The 15,843-nt window shown below is 39.1% G+C and overlaps 1 protein-coding gene across 4 annotated transcripts in view; it reads left to right on the plus strand.

Annotated features, from left to right (window-relative positions):
- Positions 1-15,843, plus strand: part of edar (ectodysplasin A receptor) — a 56,353-nt gene that overhangs the window by 27,177 nt on the left and 13,333 nt on the right. For all 4 annotated transcript variants that reach the window (XM_081604508.1, XM_081604506.1, XM_081604509.1 and 1 more), the window contains exons 5-6: positions 3,564-3,745; positions 9,531-9,616. In XM_081604508.1, coding sequence (XP_081460634.1) covers positions 3,564-3,745; positions 9,531-9,616 — 268 coding nt within the window. The remainder of the gene's footprint in view (positions 1-3,563; positions 3,746-9,530; positions 9,617-15,843) is intronic.

Here is a 15,843-nt window from a genome sequence, read left to right on the forward strand (position 1 = left end):
CATTTATTTATTTATTTATTATTATTATTTTTTCATGTGTTTAGACTCTCCGGTTTAAACCCAAAGTATTTCTGTAAGGTGGGGACACGAAGCTGGAAAGATTACCAAAATTTAAACTCATAAATACCAGAAATATGGAAATTATGACCCCAGCATTTGTCAGCTTCGCTCAGACCACCCACAATAGACACACAGATGAACACACATTCTTAGCTGCACAGTGAAGGGTGCTTTAATTCGAATGCACAATTTCCTTATGGTTTATTGCTCCCATTTACTCCGATGTGAAGGCATGCATTACGCTGAATGATTTGCAGTAGTCGCACAGTGATTTAGGGCTCGTCAGTCAGTCTGCAGACTGCCAAAGTAAACACAGAGCAGGTAAATGCTTCGTTGGGAACCCCAGGGTGCCACACCCTTCTCAAAGAGATAGTCAAGAGTGAACATAGAGATGTGCAATTATTTGGACACTTCAAATTTTTCATAATTTCTTTCATTTCAGATGTTTTATGTATTTGTGTCTTTCTAAACTGAATCTAATGTGAGGAGGCAAGTAGCTCCAGGGTGTAGGTACTTTAAGATTGTCTAGTTAAATAACCCAATATCACTTATGGAATCATATAAATTGGCACCTACAAAATGAAACTACTTAATTTGAAAAAAATAAATGATGGACATTTTTCAAAAGTTGGAATATTGGTAAAGTGCACATGCCTATGCAGGCTGTCTTGCTGCATAACATGCGTGGCACCTTTAAAGAAAAAACATGAAAGAATGTATTTATCTTCTTAGAGACATCCAGTAACAAACAATGACAGGTTTGGCTCAATTTTTACCATTATAAAAAACATAATGTATAAATGTTCTTAATTGTGTTTGACAATTACATTGGCAGATCAGACGTATTCTCTCTCCAAAGAATGTCAATCAAAAGCATAAATGTGAAAGTAAGTTATTAAACAAATATTATGAAAATAAACTTGAACTTGCCACATGTTGTTAAATTTACTGTCCCCTCTAACTCCTCTTCGTCCTTGTATCCTCATGTCTCTATTGACTCTTGCCGGCTAATCAAGTACTGGCACAGAAATAAACACCATCAAGTTTTATGGATGTTGAATGTTTGTAACTTAACTCATGAAGTGGTTCTCAGATTTGCACACATCGTTTCCATACCTCAAAGTGGACTTCAGTTTTATTTTTTTGTTGGCTTTTCCAACGGTGGAAAAATGTGTTGCTTTTTGAACCTCAATTTCCCTTTTCCTTCAACCATGCAGTCCTACATCAATCATGCATAAACATGTGTTTTTTTCTTCTTCCTCTCTTGTTTTTTTCTTGTATACTTATATTTAGTTTCCCTCAACAACGTGATGAGTTCCAACATAAAGATCCACTTGTCTCTTTGTAGAAATGTGTTAAGCAGAGAACCCTTTGATAAAGAGTAATGTAGCCATTTGCAAGTGAAATCTTCCTTTAAAAAGCTAAATCATGAGAGCCCTCTCCCCCCCTCCCTCACACTTTCTCCTGCGCCGTTCTGGTCCCCCGGGTGGAACAGTCTGTAATTCACATGTTCTTTCATTTCCCTGAGGTTTCCTTGCATGTGGGTGAGAGTGTGTTTTGACATGCTTTTAATCAAGAAATCAAGAAACAACCATCCTCACAGCAGAAACTTCACAAAGAACATGCCCCCACACACTTAGACAGATACATCACGCAGTGACAAAGCCACTGAAGTCCCCCTTTCAAAGGGTCGCTTGCATCCACCTTTTGGTGTTTGTTTGCTTGGATGAATGCATATTTCATGGCAACATGTCCTCTTCTCTTATTTGAGTTAGTGACAAATGTCAGCTGACACTCAACATCAGAGCTGCAGTACCTTTCAAAGTATTCCCATTATCTTACACGTTTGGTCAAATTACAACCACAAACCTCAGTGTATTTTATTGGGCGCATAACTGTGTAGATAGATGTCTTTTCACATTTATTTACAAACAAATATAAAAAGTTGGATCAAACGGTCCATAGTAAACACGTTTAGAAATGTCACTCGTTGCAGTTTTGGGATTTGTCGCCTGCAGTTTTGCACATCGAGATTGCACTTTGATTCCACATTGCAAAATACCTCAAGCTCAGCCAGATGTGTGAATAACCTTTTTTAAGTTTTGCTCCAGATTAATTAGTTTTAGGGGTTGTTGTCCTGCAACCTTTAGATGTCTCTCTGCTTCAGCACATCTGCCTCTAATATTAGCCCATTAGCAGAGTTTTGTAGAGCTTGACTGCATGCCAGTGAGGCAGCTTTGCCATTTAGTTCAAGTATGTGGACAAGGCACACATATAGAGCTTACAGGACTCTGACCCTCAAAGAATGCAGTTTAAGGCCACTGATCTAAACTGTACTTCCCACAGCATGACGTTTCTGCCTCCGTGTTTCATCATTGGGATAATACGTTCAAGCTGATTTGAACATATTATACCCTCTATACCCACTCGATGTCTATAAGTGGGTATAGACAATGATGTGTCTGTTTATCATTGTCTATACCCACTTACCTGATGATTACTTTTCTAAGTCTCTGCCTGTCTCCCTTGTTACCTGAAAGTTTTAGCTGCACTGCACCTTTTCTTCGATTCCACCTGTGATCTTTCTTACAAGTTCTCAGTCATGTCCCTCATATTGATTTTATGTTATGTTCCCTCAAGGCCAACGTTGAAAACATATGTAAGAGTTTCACAAAGGGATTTGCTTGTTGGGTTTTGCCCTTCTCCCAAGCTCAAAGAAGCATTCCAAATGCCCTCAAATTTGCTTTGAAAAGAAGAAGGCTTTCAATCACCCTGGAACTGCTTTAAGGCAATGAACAGGAGCAGAGTCACAGCAAGCCTGCAGACAAAAGATCCAAGTTTAGCTTTAACCCAAACCGACACAATCCTGCTGATAGCTCGGTGAACTTTTCCATTAAACAATCACGCTCAAAGTAGCGGATGTCAAACAGAAAGGGCGAGAATATTGAATTTCTTTTACAGCCACCCTACTGTAGCCTAGATCTAGGAGGCACATGCCTGTTTAATAGACAGATGAAAGTAAGAGGGAAATTAAAGATGAAAGAGGGGGCAAAGAAGAGAGAAAGAGTATGTTTTTGTAAATGCGAGCATGTGTGATTTTGTGTGTGGGCCATCCTGCCTCCCCACAGAGAGGAAGCACCATTTGAAGAAGATGGATGCAAGAAAACAATAAGATGACTTGGTCATCTTAAGCACTACCATGCATGGAAAACTGTACACACACACACACACACGCGCACACACACTGAGGACCTCTGTGACCAATCAGATTTCTCTCCTGTCATCTCAGAAGAGCAAAGCCAGATTTGTGCTAAAGACAGTTCTGGAAACAGATGGGTGTTTTTAAGTGTTTACAGTGTGCAACCGAATTTGTGTGTCCACATCACAGTAATGAATAATTCCATTGAAGGGAAAAGCACATTTAGAATGATGTAGAAATTCATTTTTATTACTAAATGATTTAGGATGTCTGTGTGTATTTAAAATACGGATGTGTTTTGCAGAACTGTGGTTACGGTATGAAGGATGAGGACTTTGCCTGCATACCGTGTGCACAAGGGAAATACTCCAAAGGAAAGTACGAGATCTGCAGGCGCCACAAGGACTGCGACGCTCTCTACAAAGCCACTGTCCGTGTAGCAGGAACTGCTGAAAGTGACGCTGAGTGTGGACCATGTTTACCAGGGTGAGGCATGCAAGTTGCTCTGCAGATTGCAACGATTTCGATATCCATGTGAAGTGTTTGTTCACTTTTATTTTAGATTTGGGACAATCGACAAAGAAGCTCTAGGTTTAACATGAGGAAACTCACCTATCGGGCTTTTCCTGGCACATACTAATTTACAGATTTCATTGAGTTCTGAGCGTCAAAATCTGATTTCAACAAGTTACAAGCACCATAGAAGAAGAGCTACAAGTGTGGTAGTAGTTTTGAATTCAACAGAAAATGAAAGAATTACATTAATATTACAATTTATACATCAAAGCATGTCCCTAACTGTTATATTCATTTCATTAAACTTAAAAATTGTATTAAAGTACCTGCTGTTGATTGGTGCATTTATGGACATAAACAAATTGGAGTTCTTAGTTTTGATGAATTCAATGAACGGAAAAAAATATTCAGATTTTACAATATTTGATTGATCAACTACCAATCAGAATCAGTTATGGGATAACATACCGTAAGGTCTATTCAGGGGTCCTGGAGAGGAGGGTCCGTCGGATAGTCGAACCTCGGATTCAGGAAGAGCAGTGTGGTTTTCGTCCTGGTCGTGGAACACTGGACCAGCTCTACACCCTCAGCAGGGTCCTGGAGGGTGCACGGGAGTTCGCCCAACCAGTCTACATGTGTTTTGTGGACTTGGAGAACGCGTTCGACCGTGTCCCTCGGGGGGCCCTGTGGGGAGTTCTCTGGGAGCATGGGGTACCGGGCCCTTTGATACGGGCTGTCAGGTTCCTGTATGACTGGTGTCAGAGTCTGGTCTGCATTGCCGGCAGTAAGTAGGGCTTGTTTCCGGTGAGAGTGGGACTCCGCCAAGGCTGCCCTTTGTCACCGATTCTGGTCATTACTTTTATGGACAGAATTTCTAGGTGCAGCCGAGATGTTGAAGGGATCCGTTTTGGTGGCCTTAGGATCGCATCTCTGCTTTTTGCGGATGATGTGGTCCTGTTGGCTTCATCGGAACGTGATCTGCAGCTCTCACTGGAGCGGTTCGCAGCCAAGTGTGAAGCGGCCGGGATGAGGCTCAGTGCCTTCAAATCCGAGGCCATGGTCTTGAGCTGGAAAAGGGTAGAGTGCCTTCTCCGGGTCAGGGGGGTCGTCCTGCCTCAAGTGGAGGAGTTTAAGTATCTGGGGATCTTGTTCACGAATGAGGGAAGAAGGGAGCGGGAGATCGACAGGCGGATTGGGGCAGCGTCTGCCATGAAGCGGGCGCTGTACCGGTCCGTCGTGGTGAAAAGAGAGCTGAGTCAAAAAGCGAAGCTCTCGATTTACCAGTCGATCTACGTTCCCACCCTCATCTATGGTCATGAGCTTTGGGTCATGACCGAAAGAACGAGATCACGGATACAAGCGGCCGAAATGGGTTTCCTCCGCAGGGTGGCTGGGCTCTCCCTTAGATATAGGGCGAGAAGCTCGGTCATCCGGGAGGGACTCAGAGTAGAGCCACTGCTCCTCCACGTCGAGAGGAGCCAGTTAAGGTGGCTCGGGCATCTGCTCAAGATGCCTCCTGGACGCCTCCCTGGTGAGGTGTTCCAGACACGTCCCACCGGGAGGAGGCCTAGGGGAAGACCCAGGACACGCTGGAGGGACTATGTCTCTCGGCTGGCCTGGGAACGCCTTGGGGTTCCCCCGGAGGAGCTGGAAGAAGTGGCTGGGGAGAGGGAAGTCTGGGCCTCCCTTCTGAAGCTGCTGCCCCGCGACCCGACCCCAGATAAGCGGCAGAAAATGGATGGATGGATGGAGTTGCGGGAGCAGTAGCCTAAGTAGGAAAACCCAGATTCTGATCTTTGTTCAAGTAACTGGTGCAATGCTATTTAAAAATTAGTTATTATTTCAGCTCTAAAATTTATGTTCCTGTAACTGTAAAAGTGAATAAAAGCTTCTTACATGTATTTTTCCACTGTTAAAGAAAACAAAACGACGCCAAATGTCTGAAAAATTCACCTGGTAAAGTCTGGAACGTTGTCATCCAACTACAAATTTGTTTCTTGCTTTGTTTTCTTTTGCTTTTATTCCCACTCAAACTTTAAGATTTGTGAGCTATGTAGCGTGTTATTTTCTTTAAAAAGCCTCCTGTAGTTTTGCCCCATATTCTTTGTACTCAGGCGTTTGCTGTATATCTTTAACTGTGAATTTTTGTATTTTTCAAACCATTTCTTCCACCAACATTAACATTTTCAGTGCTCTGCTAGGAGCAATATATTACCCAGGCACAATCCATATACTTCTTTACTTTTCGTCATATTTGAAATCTATTTTCTCTACAAAACAATCCCATTTCTAAATTGAACTTTTATGTGGCAGATTCAGGTAAAGGAAATATGTATAATTTCTCCCATGTAGTTCATGGTTATTCATATATTGCTTCACAGGAGACAGGTATTTTATGATCCTAACATCTGTAAAAAGTTGCTTTCCAAACCCAAAGCCAACTCTTTTCAAAAGTTGTTTATGTCCTCTGCTGGTCCTGCCAGCTGTTATTTCCTTTACTTCAGATGAAAAAAGTAGCTAGTTGACAAACATTTTTCATAGCTTCTGCTTGCTTTGCAGGGACTATATTTTATATTTTGAGTCTCTGTGACTTTAGGATTTTAAAACATGGTCAGAGAAGAACTGAGACAAAAAATGGTACAGGTTAAACCTTGTAAATACCCAAAAAATGTGACCTAAAGTTGCTGTATGCAAATTGGGATCCAGATAAAAATGCAGCCATAAAACCTTTAAACTATCTAACCATTGTGGTTTTAGATGGCTAATTGTGTTGCCATTTTATTTACATTGGGTTTCAAAGCAACCTGCATACGTAAAAGAATGTTGATATAATGCAGCAGCACACTAGTAATAATGGATGGATCTGTTTATGGATCAATTTTAAAGTTATTAACTAACAGTAATGTCACAAAAAAAGCACTACTGACTGCAACCTCTGTAGAGAAGCTGGTTTGATCAGACCAGGAGTGATGGGATTATGATATGATGTGCTTCACTGATACAGATTTTTTTAAAATAATTTCATATTTATACATTTCAGATATTGTTTTTTGACCAGACTTACAATGCGTGGTACCGTCATCATCATCAGAATTAACATGCAAACTTCACCTCGATGATATAAAATGTGACATGAGCATTCAGACTGCAGGCGCTTTGAAAACAATCAGATATGCATCAGATTTAGCACCACACTATGGAAGTGGCTCACTTAGCATTTTTTGGAGGGGTGGGTGGGTGAAAAGATCAGAATTGGGCCGTTTGGACAGCCAAGAAAAAGTCAGATATGGGTCAAACATGGGCAAAAAAACAAAAACAAAACATTTCGATTGCTGTGTGAACATAGCCTTACTTGCTCTTTGGGTCATGGCACACTGGTGCCATCTGTAGGGCATCATTGAGTCATAGTCATTTAATCACCCACTCATAAATAAAATCACTCCTTAGCAGCAACAGTCACCTAAGAGTTTAAACTTTAAAAGCGCCCTGGCATTACTTTCCTTTTTCGTGACTTGTCCTGATTACACGCTTTAAAGAAGTTATTAACAGGATGTGCTCTGACCTGCTCGCCAACAACTAATTCAGGATGAGTTATGGCACTGATGCAGAATCGCCTTGAAATCTCAGGATTACAATTAGCGTGTTAGAGGACGCCTTACGAATGAATTGTAGATTTGATGAGGAGGCCAACACAGATTCCATATGATTTAGATTTATCTTTTTTTGTTACATTATATCCCAGAGGTATTTATACCCCTTAAACTTTTAAAGTATTGCCATTTTTCACACTTCAAATCGTATGGGGGTCAGTGTGATAAACCAACCCAAAGTAGCCTACAATTGTGGAGTAGAAAAAAAATACATAGTTTTCAAACACTGTCTTAACTTCAAAACTTAAGCTTAACCGGAGAATCCCATGAGGCTCATGTTGATTATGGTGCGGTAAAAATCCTTGCATAATACCAAGACCCCATGATAATCATCTGGACTGATCTAAGAACTCTCATTTTGTTTTACTTGCAGCCTTTTACCTTTGTCCATTCTTTTTCTTTTGAACAAGATTTAAATGGAGATTCATGCACTGTAAATCTGACAGACTGAAAACATATGGATTCTTCTTTCTTGCATGGAGTTTTAGTTGAAAATCAGCATAGATTTTTTTTTATGTGCCAAAACTTTCTTTCTGGATGACTTATATGGACTGTATCCATCTGCATGGCTCCATCATTTTCTTATGTGGAAAATTATTCCCAGAGGGACAGAAAAATGTGATTATCGGACTTCAAAGTGGCTTCATGAAAACTGGTGTGCAAAAGAAACTTGCAACTCAAGTTAAAAGTCAGGATTCCAAGTAACACAAATAGAAGTGGGAGGGGCCCTGCCTCTAAAATTATATGGTGGTCTGTTCACAGTTTGCATATTCTGCTCAATAATCAGCTGGCGAATGGTTTTTATATTGAATCTGTATTATTCAATTTATTCAATTTTTTTATCAGACTGGATGGAGAATTTGAGCTTCATGGCTGATGTACAAAGAACAAAATGCTTCAACGTTCAGCATAACATTGACTGACATAACATGGATGGTTGATGAAAGCGCATTCTTTAACATCCATCTATTCTGATTAGACGGCTTCCAGATCACGTTCGGTCTGAATTCGGCCAAGAATGTCTGGTAAAACATTACCTGATAAATGATTTCTGGTCTTCAGAGCTCTGACAGAGAAGTTATATTCCAGGATCATCATAATTACGAAAGAAAACGGCAAAACTCACTAAATATTTGCCAATTAGGGAGAAAGATGTCTCTTATCTTGCCAACTTTATAGTTTGATAAACGTAACAGGACACCTTGGGGATAGTTTAGGGAGAATGGAACTAACACAGCCTAATTCTCAATGCCAAAGAGATCTAGAGTCACATCAGAAGTAAAGGTCCGCCTTTTTCATGTAGAAGAAAACACTTGCAAAAACATTCTTGCCTCTGAGACATTTATTTTTTATTTTTTTATTTACTTTGTTACCCTAGTATGTTTCTAGTGAATTGTACTGATCTTAATGAAGGGGTATCAGAATAAAGGAGAGTGGGATTAAAATGTATGCAGAATATTTTAGATTTTTCTTTGCAATTGTAATTTAAGCAACTTGTATGTTGTACTGTATATTGACATTAGCCACAGTCTGCTCTCACAGTTGGTTGATCCAAATGTTTTAAGCTGTTTTATGATACAGGTGATTAGTTTTGATTTATTAATGTCATATTGCACTGAGATGTGCTTCTGTTATATGGGGCACCTGCAGCTAACTTCAGATTACCTTCAGGCTGTACGCCTGCTGTGTACAAACTGAAAAGCTGTTCTCATGGCCCTGAGCATAAAAAGATTCAATAATGTTCATCTGTTCGGTGCGTTGGCATCTTTTTTACCTCCCTTACTTCTTCTTTTTTCTCCTGTGCAGCGTGATCTTTCTATGACTGATGGCAGTATCTGCACTAAGCCATTTTCTCAGTGCCTGCAGGGCGTCAATTATGTGCACTTCTTCACAAAGTCAAATTTTTCACCTTAGTAGCTTCTCCACGCTTTTGCACTAAGTGCAGAATGTTGGGAGGTCATTTCGGCTCCGTGTACTTATTGATAGTTTTAGAAAGTTTATTTTTTCATCTCTACATTATTTTTTAATGGTAAAAAAAAAAAGAATAAATGAAATAAAAATAAAAAAATAAACCGTTGATGTGATTTCATGTTTATCTTTTATAGGTATTATATGTTGGACAACAAACCCAGGAACGCTTATGGGATGGTCTGCCATTCCTGCCAAAATGCCCCGAGCAACACAAAAGAATGTAAGATTTACCATTCTTTGCATTATTTTCTCGATTTCTTTTTTGTCGTTTAAATTCTCCTGCTACCATTGTCCTCTGGTTGGAATTGTCTAGCTTAATGCACTAAATGCAACAGCTTAGCTGATATTACAAAACACAAATTTGGCTTCCTCTTCTTTAGAAGCTACTCAGTCAGTGTGACGCTTTTCTGCCACATGGAATGGAAATAAAACAGGACAGGTTAGGTGGAAGCAGATGCTGGACTAAGTTTTGTGAAACAGAAACAGCCGGAGGTCGCAGGTTGTGCTGAGTTTTTCCAGACACTGGAGTCACTGCTCTACCATGTGGGCAAGTTTGACTTGCAGTAACAAGAGTGTACACACCACTTCCCTGCTGGTGCTGCTGTTTTTCTAGTTCCTCTTGAGTGTTTGGCAGCTCATCGATAACATCACTGTCTCACTAATCATCCTGCATACCTCCACACTATCTGCACATGAATCTGTGTGTATGCGCATGAGTGCAAATCCCGCTCAATTGTTCTTACAGGTTTTTTAAAGAGTTGCACCAACTTGCTAAAGCTTCTAAAATGCATACTGGTGTAATTGTCTTGATTTGTGGACACGTTTTGTATTTCCAGTGCCATGTTATGACATTTGTGTACTCACAAAAAATGCCTATTAATTCACTACAGTTTGACAACGCCAAACGCAGGGCATGTTGCATGTATAAACCTTTTAAAATTATATTTAATTCTGATATAATGTTCCACATAAAACATGCTTCAAACTTGGAAATAATGGGGCTGAAAAAAAATTCCCAAATACTTTTAAGAATTTTATTCGTAAAGTATTTAGAAATGCAGATGTCATTTTCCTTTCACGCCGTAATTATGTTCGTCTTGTTTTTCCAAATAAATTCTTGGGAAAATACAATTAAATTTGTGTGAAATGACAAAAGAAATAAAAACAATTTGAGGGGTTGCCTTGTTTCTCTGTGTTCTCTGTTTGTTGTCCAGATTTTTTTTTAACTTAAATGCATTTGCCAAATTGAGCAAATGACATTTTCTCACTCTCATTTCTCATTGATTGTTGTGGCAACAATATTTATGGACCTGCAGCTGCTCAAAATCCCCTTGCTGTGTAATTAAATAATCCGGAAACAAACGTTATTGTTCCTCTGTCATATTTAATGTGTGTGTTTTGAAAGAAGTTAACCCCAAAAAGTGGTCTGGGCCTGTAAGAAGGAAGAGGAATCAACTATGCAACAGCATTACTACATACTGTCTATATATAATATTTTAATTGCATGCCATCTCCACAGCTTACCGTTGACTTCACAAGGCAGGTGAAACACAATTATTACTTGTTTGTTTTAATGAATATTATAATTAACACCTCAAACGTTCTTGTTAAATCCAAGAGAGGACTACCTGTTTACTTCCACACTTAAATCCTCTTAACAAGAAAGCCAAGGTCGATTCCCCTAAAAAAAAAAAAAAAAAAAGAAAAAAACACAAAATTACAAAATTGTCTGAGGTCTGAGTTTTATTTGCTTTGGGTGATGGCAGGCTGACACTTGCCATGTAATCTGTAAATTACCCTGGCTCCTGCCTAGTGGTGCTTGTGTGATAATTAAAATTTCGGCGGGTATGAGAAAGACGGATGATTAGCATGTTTTTACTTGCCTTGATGCTACTCTTTGGCAGGTTGTGATAAAAAGCTGTAGGCCGTGCTAATTTTCTCCTTTTTCCCTGTGTTTTCTATGGCCTTCAACGTCCAAATTTGTACCTGAATACACAAAGGCAATTCACCGTCAATACTCTATGTTAGCGGTTCTCAACGTGGGCGGTACCGCCCCCCAGGGGGCGTTCAGAGGACGGCAGGGGACGCTGGCTGACATTTTTACAAAAGGGGGGCGCTGGGATGCCTTTGGGGGGCGTTTGGTCGAAGGTAAACTTTACACCTTAAATCCACAACAATACCAGTTTAGACTTTGAGCAATTTGGTAAAACTGTATTGTGTAACATTAAATCATGCTTGGCTTCAACTGTATCGATGACAGCTCTTCTTCTATTCAGTGTTTGTAGCTTCATTGCGCAGCTCCGCTCCGCATCAGTTCAGCGTTACACCGGCTAATGACGCTGCTGTGATTCACTTTGTCTGGTATTTATTTAGGCTACATATGTTTTGGCAGTTCTGTGATCATGTCAAAGCAGCAATTTATATTAAAAAGTTTTTTATTTCCGTTTGAAAGCTGCCCGCTTCCATGGAAGGACAGCAGAAAATCGCTGTTATAAAAAATGTAATTACTAAAATCACGACTTTGTATCCCTCTGAAAAATGAACCCATTTAAATAAAGAAATAAAGAAATCCCTCCATGGGTGATATCACGATACAGAGCGTTCATTTTATAGCGTTAACACCGGTGCTGTAAGCGGTCCGGTATGAAACGGGGGTGATAGAACAACACAGCACTTTTAAATATCAATAATCAGAATGCAGAAATTGTTTTCGTTGTTTTAAGAGGTTTGTGTCAGACTGCCTTTCCCCCATCGATGTTTCTCGACCGCCCTGCACCTTAGGGAGTTAAAAAAAACAAAAACAAAAAAAACGCTGCGCATTGAGCAAAACTCTGAAACATGAGTAGCGGGCAAAACGGAGCGACGAACTAAATGTGAATTATGGCATAAAAACAGAGAATCCGACGCTGAACAGTGAAAAATCAACACATGATGTGAAACACATGACGATTAGGAGGCGCAGCAGGTGATGAGTGAAGATTACTGATGGTCAATAAACGATAAAATAAATCTAGCAACAGGAAAGAAACTAAAGTGGACATAGCAATAAACCAGGAGAGGATAATACTAATCAAATGAAACTAAATGGAAATGAATGAAGAACAAAATGCAAGAATAAACTAAGAAACTAAAGTAAATACAGAGGAATAAACTTATATGGCAAGACGTTTGGAGCAATAATTAATACAGAGACTGTGTGGCAAGAATAAACTGACACTATTTCCAGATAAAAGATAAAATAATATTGCCACCTCCAGACGCCGATACGTTTAAGGCAAAACTCGCTACATTTACCCCGTTATGTGCGCGAGGTGAAGGAGCGTAAGGCGCGCTGAAGTGTACGGGAAAACATAATCAGTGCGCCGATTCAAAACATCTACAATAATGATAGTAACATTAATGATAAAATAATGGTCAGTGCAAAGTAGTATACAAATTCTTTGGTGGGGGGCGGTGAGGGACCTGGATTAGGGTTAGGGGGGCGCTGGCCCGAAAAAGGTTGAGAAACACTGGTCTATATCATCTTATTCTACAAAGTCAACTCTTGTTTTTTACTATCAAAAAAAGAAATCTCATCTTTTCTGAAAAAAGCATACATAGTAATTTATTATAATGTTTCTATTTGAATTGTGTTTGTGCTTGTAGCTCATAAAAGTTGAATATTTGTATGCCTGATAATCTGTAATACAATGGCAAACACAAAGAAGTCAAGGATACTCCAGAAAATACCATCATTATGTTTTAAATGCCAATTTAGGTCTTCAGCATAAAACAATATGTCCAACTAGGACAAAGTAATAATAGCACAGTCTAATGCTTAAGCTTGAGTTCATAAAATCAAGGTTTACGGTTGATTTTTCCAGTGACGAGTAGGAAGGCAGGAGAAATGCTATCTGCAAGCAGCAGCTTGGGGACCTAACAAGCTGGCATCCTAATGGTGTATTATAAAGCCAATCTATAACAATGTCAGTAAAAATATAAACATAATTTGAAATACTAAAATACTTGCACCATTCAGGCAGATGTTGCAGTTCCTGCTCCTGTTCTGACCAACATTGTCACTCTTGGCCACTGGTACCAGCTCACCCATTTCTTCAATCATCTCGTGTCACCAGAACACGTCGTATTTCAGGGTCGCACAGTGATTGTGCATATAATGAGTCTGTGTTTTATTTGTGAAGACAAAACTGCAATACATTAATGTAAGTTGCTGTCAAAACGTTAAATCATAGAAACTTCTGTTGCACCACTCTATCACTCCGTCTGCAGTTGCACTTTATCTACAATAACACGTAGTTTGACCTTAAAATGTTTCTTTAAAGTAATTCTACATGTGTGTTGGATGGAAAAGAAGTTTGCAGCTGCAGTAAAAATGTTCTTCCTATAATATGGCTTATAGAAAACATATGATAAAAAGCATGATAAAAGGAAGCATTCCAAACATGAGAACCTTTATCATGTTTGGATAAAGTGTTGTTTCATTTATTTGTCTGATCACTGGGTATATTATATTTGTAGGAATGTGAGGCCACCAGTAGGTAACTAGACAGTCATTCAACATATTCATATTGAAAAAAAAGAGTTTAGAGACAGGCTTCAAGATGGCGTTGTGATGTAACGTTTGTATATGAAAGTGACTTATTTGTTTTGAAGATTGTGATTTGTTTTACATTTAATGTTGTCAAAATTTTTTGGTATTCTTGCTCCAAATGATATTTTGCCTTTAAGTGTTTCTTTTTTTTAGCCCTACACTTGAGTGCTACTTAGTTTCTTTCAGGTTGTTTTGATTGGCTTACCTGTATTGCCTGGCAGACTTAGCATTTTGCAGTTCTTTTTCAGCCCGAGAGAACATGATTAAGAGATTTAACCACAAAGTCCTAACAGAATTTCAGTTCAGACTCATGTCCTCATTCAAAAAAGTGTAAACACATACCCCGAGTTGATGCCTTCAACCGCATGGCGCTGGTGTATACATTTGTATGTGCGTGCGCGGTTACACAAAGCCCTGAAAGTATGGGAAGTGGTGAGGCACATGCCAAGAGGCCAACAGTATATCAACTTGGTGAAATGAAAGACTTATTAAAAGGCGTGATTTATAAGCTGCTGGGAGTTTACGGCTCTATTAGGAAAGAGGCAGGAGCTGAGCTGATGAAAACTCCAGAAGGGCAACAATAAGGGAGGACTGGGAGCAATATATTGACAGATGGAGTAGTGAGGTCTGCATTTTATCCACACTGCCCAATAAAAAATTTCGTGTTCTGCAATGGGAGAATGTATCACAATGAAAAATCAACTTTAACTGCTGCCAATGCCAATGATTTGCTTCTGTGAAGTGTTATTGGTTGTGAAATAATGTCAGGCAGCGGTATTTAGAAGAAAAAAAAAGTCAATTAAATGCAGTGCCAAAGCTAACATACCATCGTTAGGGAATTCTGGCATGTGAACTCGGGAACATTGTGGGTTAAATATCTTTCTTATATTAATGTCACTGTCAGATCTATTGCCTGTCTCTGTAAAAACAACATGTTTTCAACTAAATTGGTTTTAGTAAAGACTTATAAGCCAGAGCCTACTGATGAAACAGATTCTCAAGAGCAAGCAAATCTTTTTTTTTTTTTACTTTTGTAGAACCTGTAGCTGAACCTACTAATACCTCCATGTCATATAAGCTTGAAAATGCATTTAAAACAAAGGTTGGGACTTTTTCTCTTAGTTACTTTCTTCATCCCCTTTGTTCTTGTTGTGGCAGTGATTCAGTTTGTTCTAGCGGTTTATATTTCTGAGTTTACTTGTTGAGCTAACTTTATCATTAATACTTCTCAAAACCTTGCAGCATCAGTCACTGTTTGCTAAACCCATATGCAAAAAGTTGTCCGCTTTGCAATCATTGGAAACCCTGACAAAGTTGTACGAAAAGATTAGCAGCATGTTGCATAAGCAAATCAGGGTTATTAAAATATCAGAAAAAATATATGAATCTGGGAGAAATTACATTGTAATAGATGGAATTAGTTAGAATTTTTAGGTGCTTGATAGGTAAATTCTGAAAAATTAAGGTTGTCCAGTAAAATTCAACATTGGAAGCAACATTACGTTTTACTCCCTAATCCTACTTTAGAATGAACAGCATTGGAAAACAAATTTTGCTTATAAACACAACCTGAAAATGCATTGGTGAACAGGACAGCAAGGCATCAACAAATGCTGTGGTGACTGAATCAATTGGCAGAGAAATTAGTTTATCAGAGTAGTGAATTGTGAAAACTACAGCTTATCCACATAAACTATTGCAACATTCAGGAATGATTTTGAACACACTATACACAGAAGTACATAGAGTCTGGATAAAACTACCCCAACAGACGAGGTTAGTATAGCTTAATCTTTCTATTGAAAATTATATGACAAGAGAAAACTGACGCTGAGGTATGTAGTATAATCAACTTG

The sequence above is a fragment of the Poecilia reticulata genome, chromosome 2 (assembly GCF_904066995.2).
Source record: "Poecilia reticulata chromosome 2, P_reticulata-male-v2, whole genome shotgun sequence".
Lineage (NCBI taxonomy): Eukaryota > Metazoa > Chordata > Actinopteri > Cyprinodontiformes > Poeciliidae > Poecilia > Poecilia reticulata.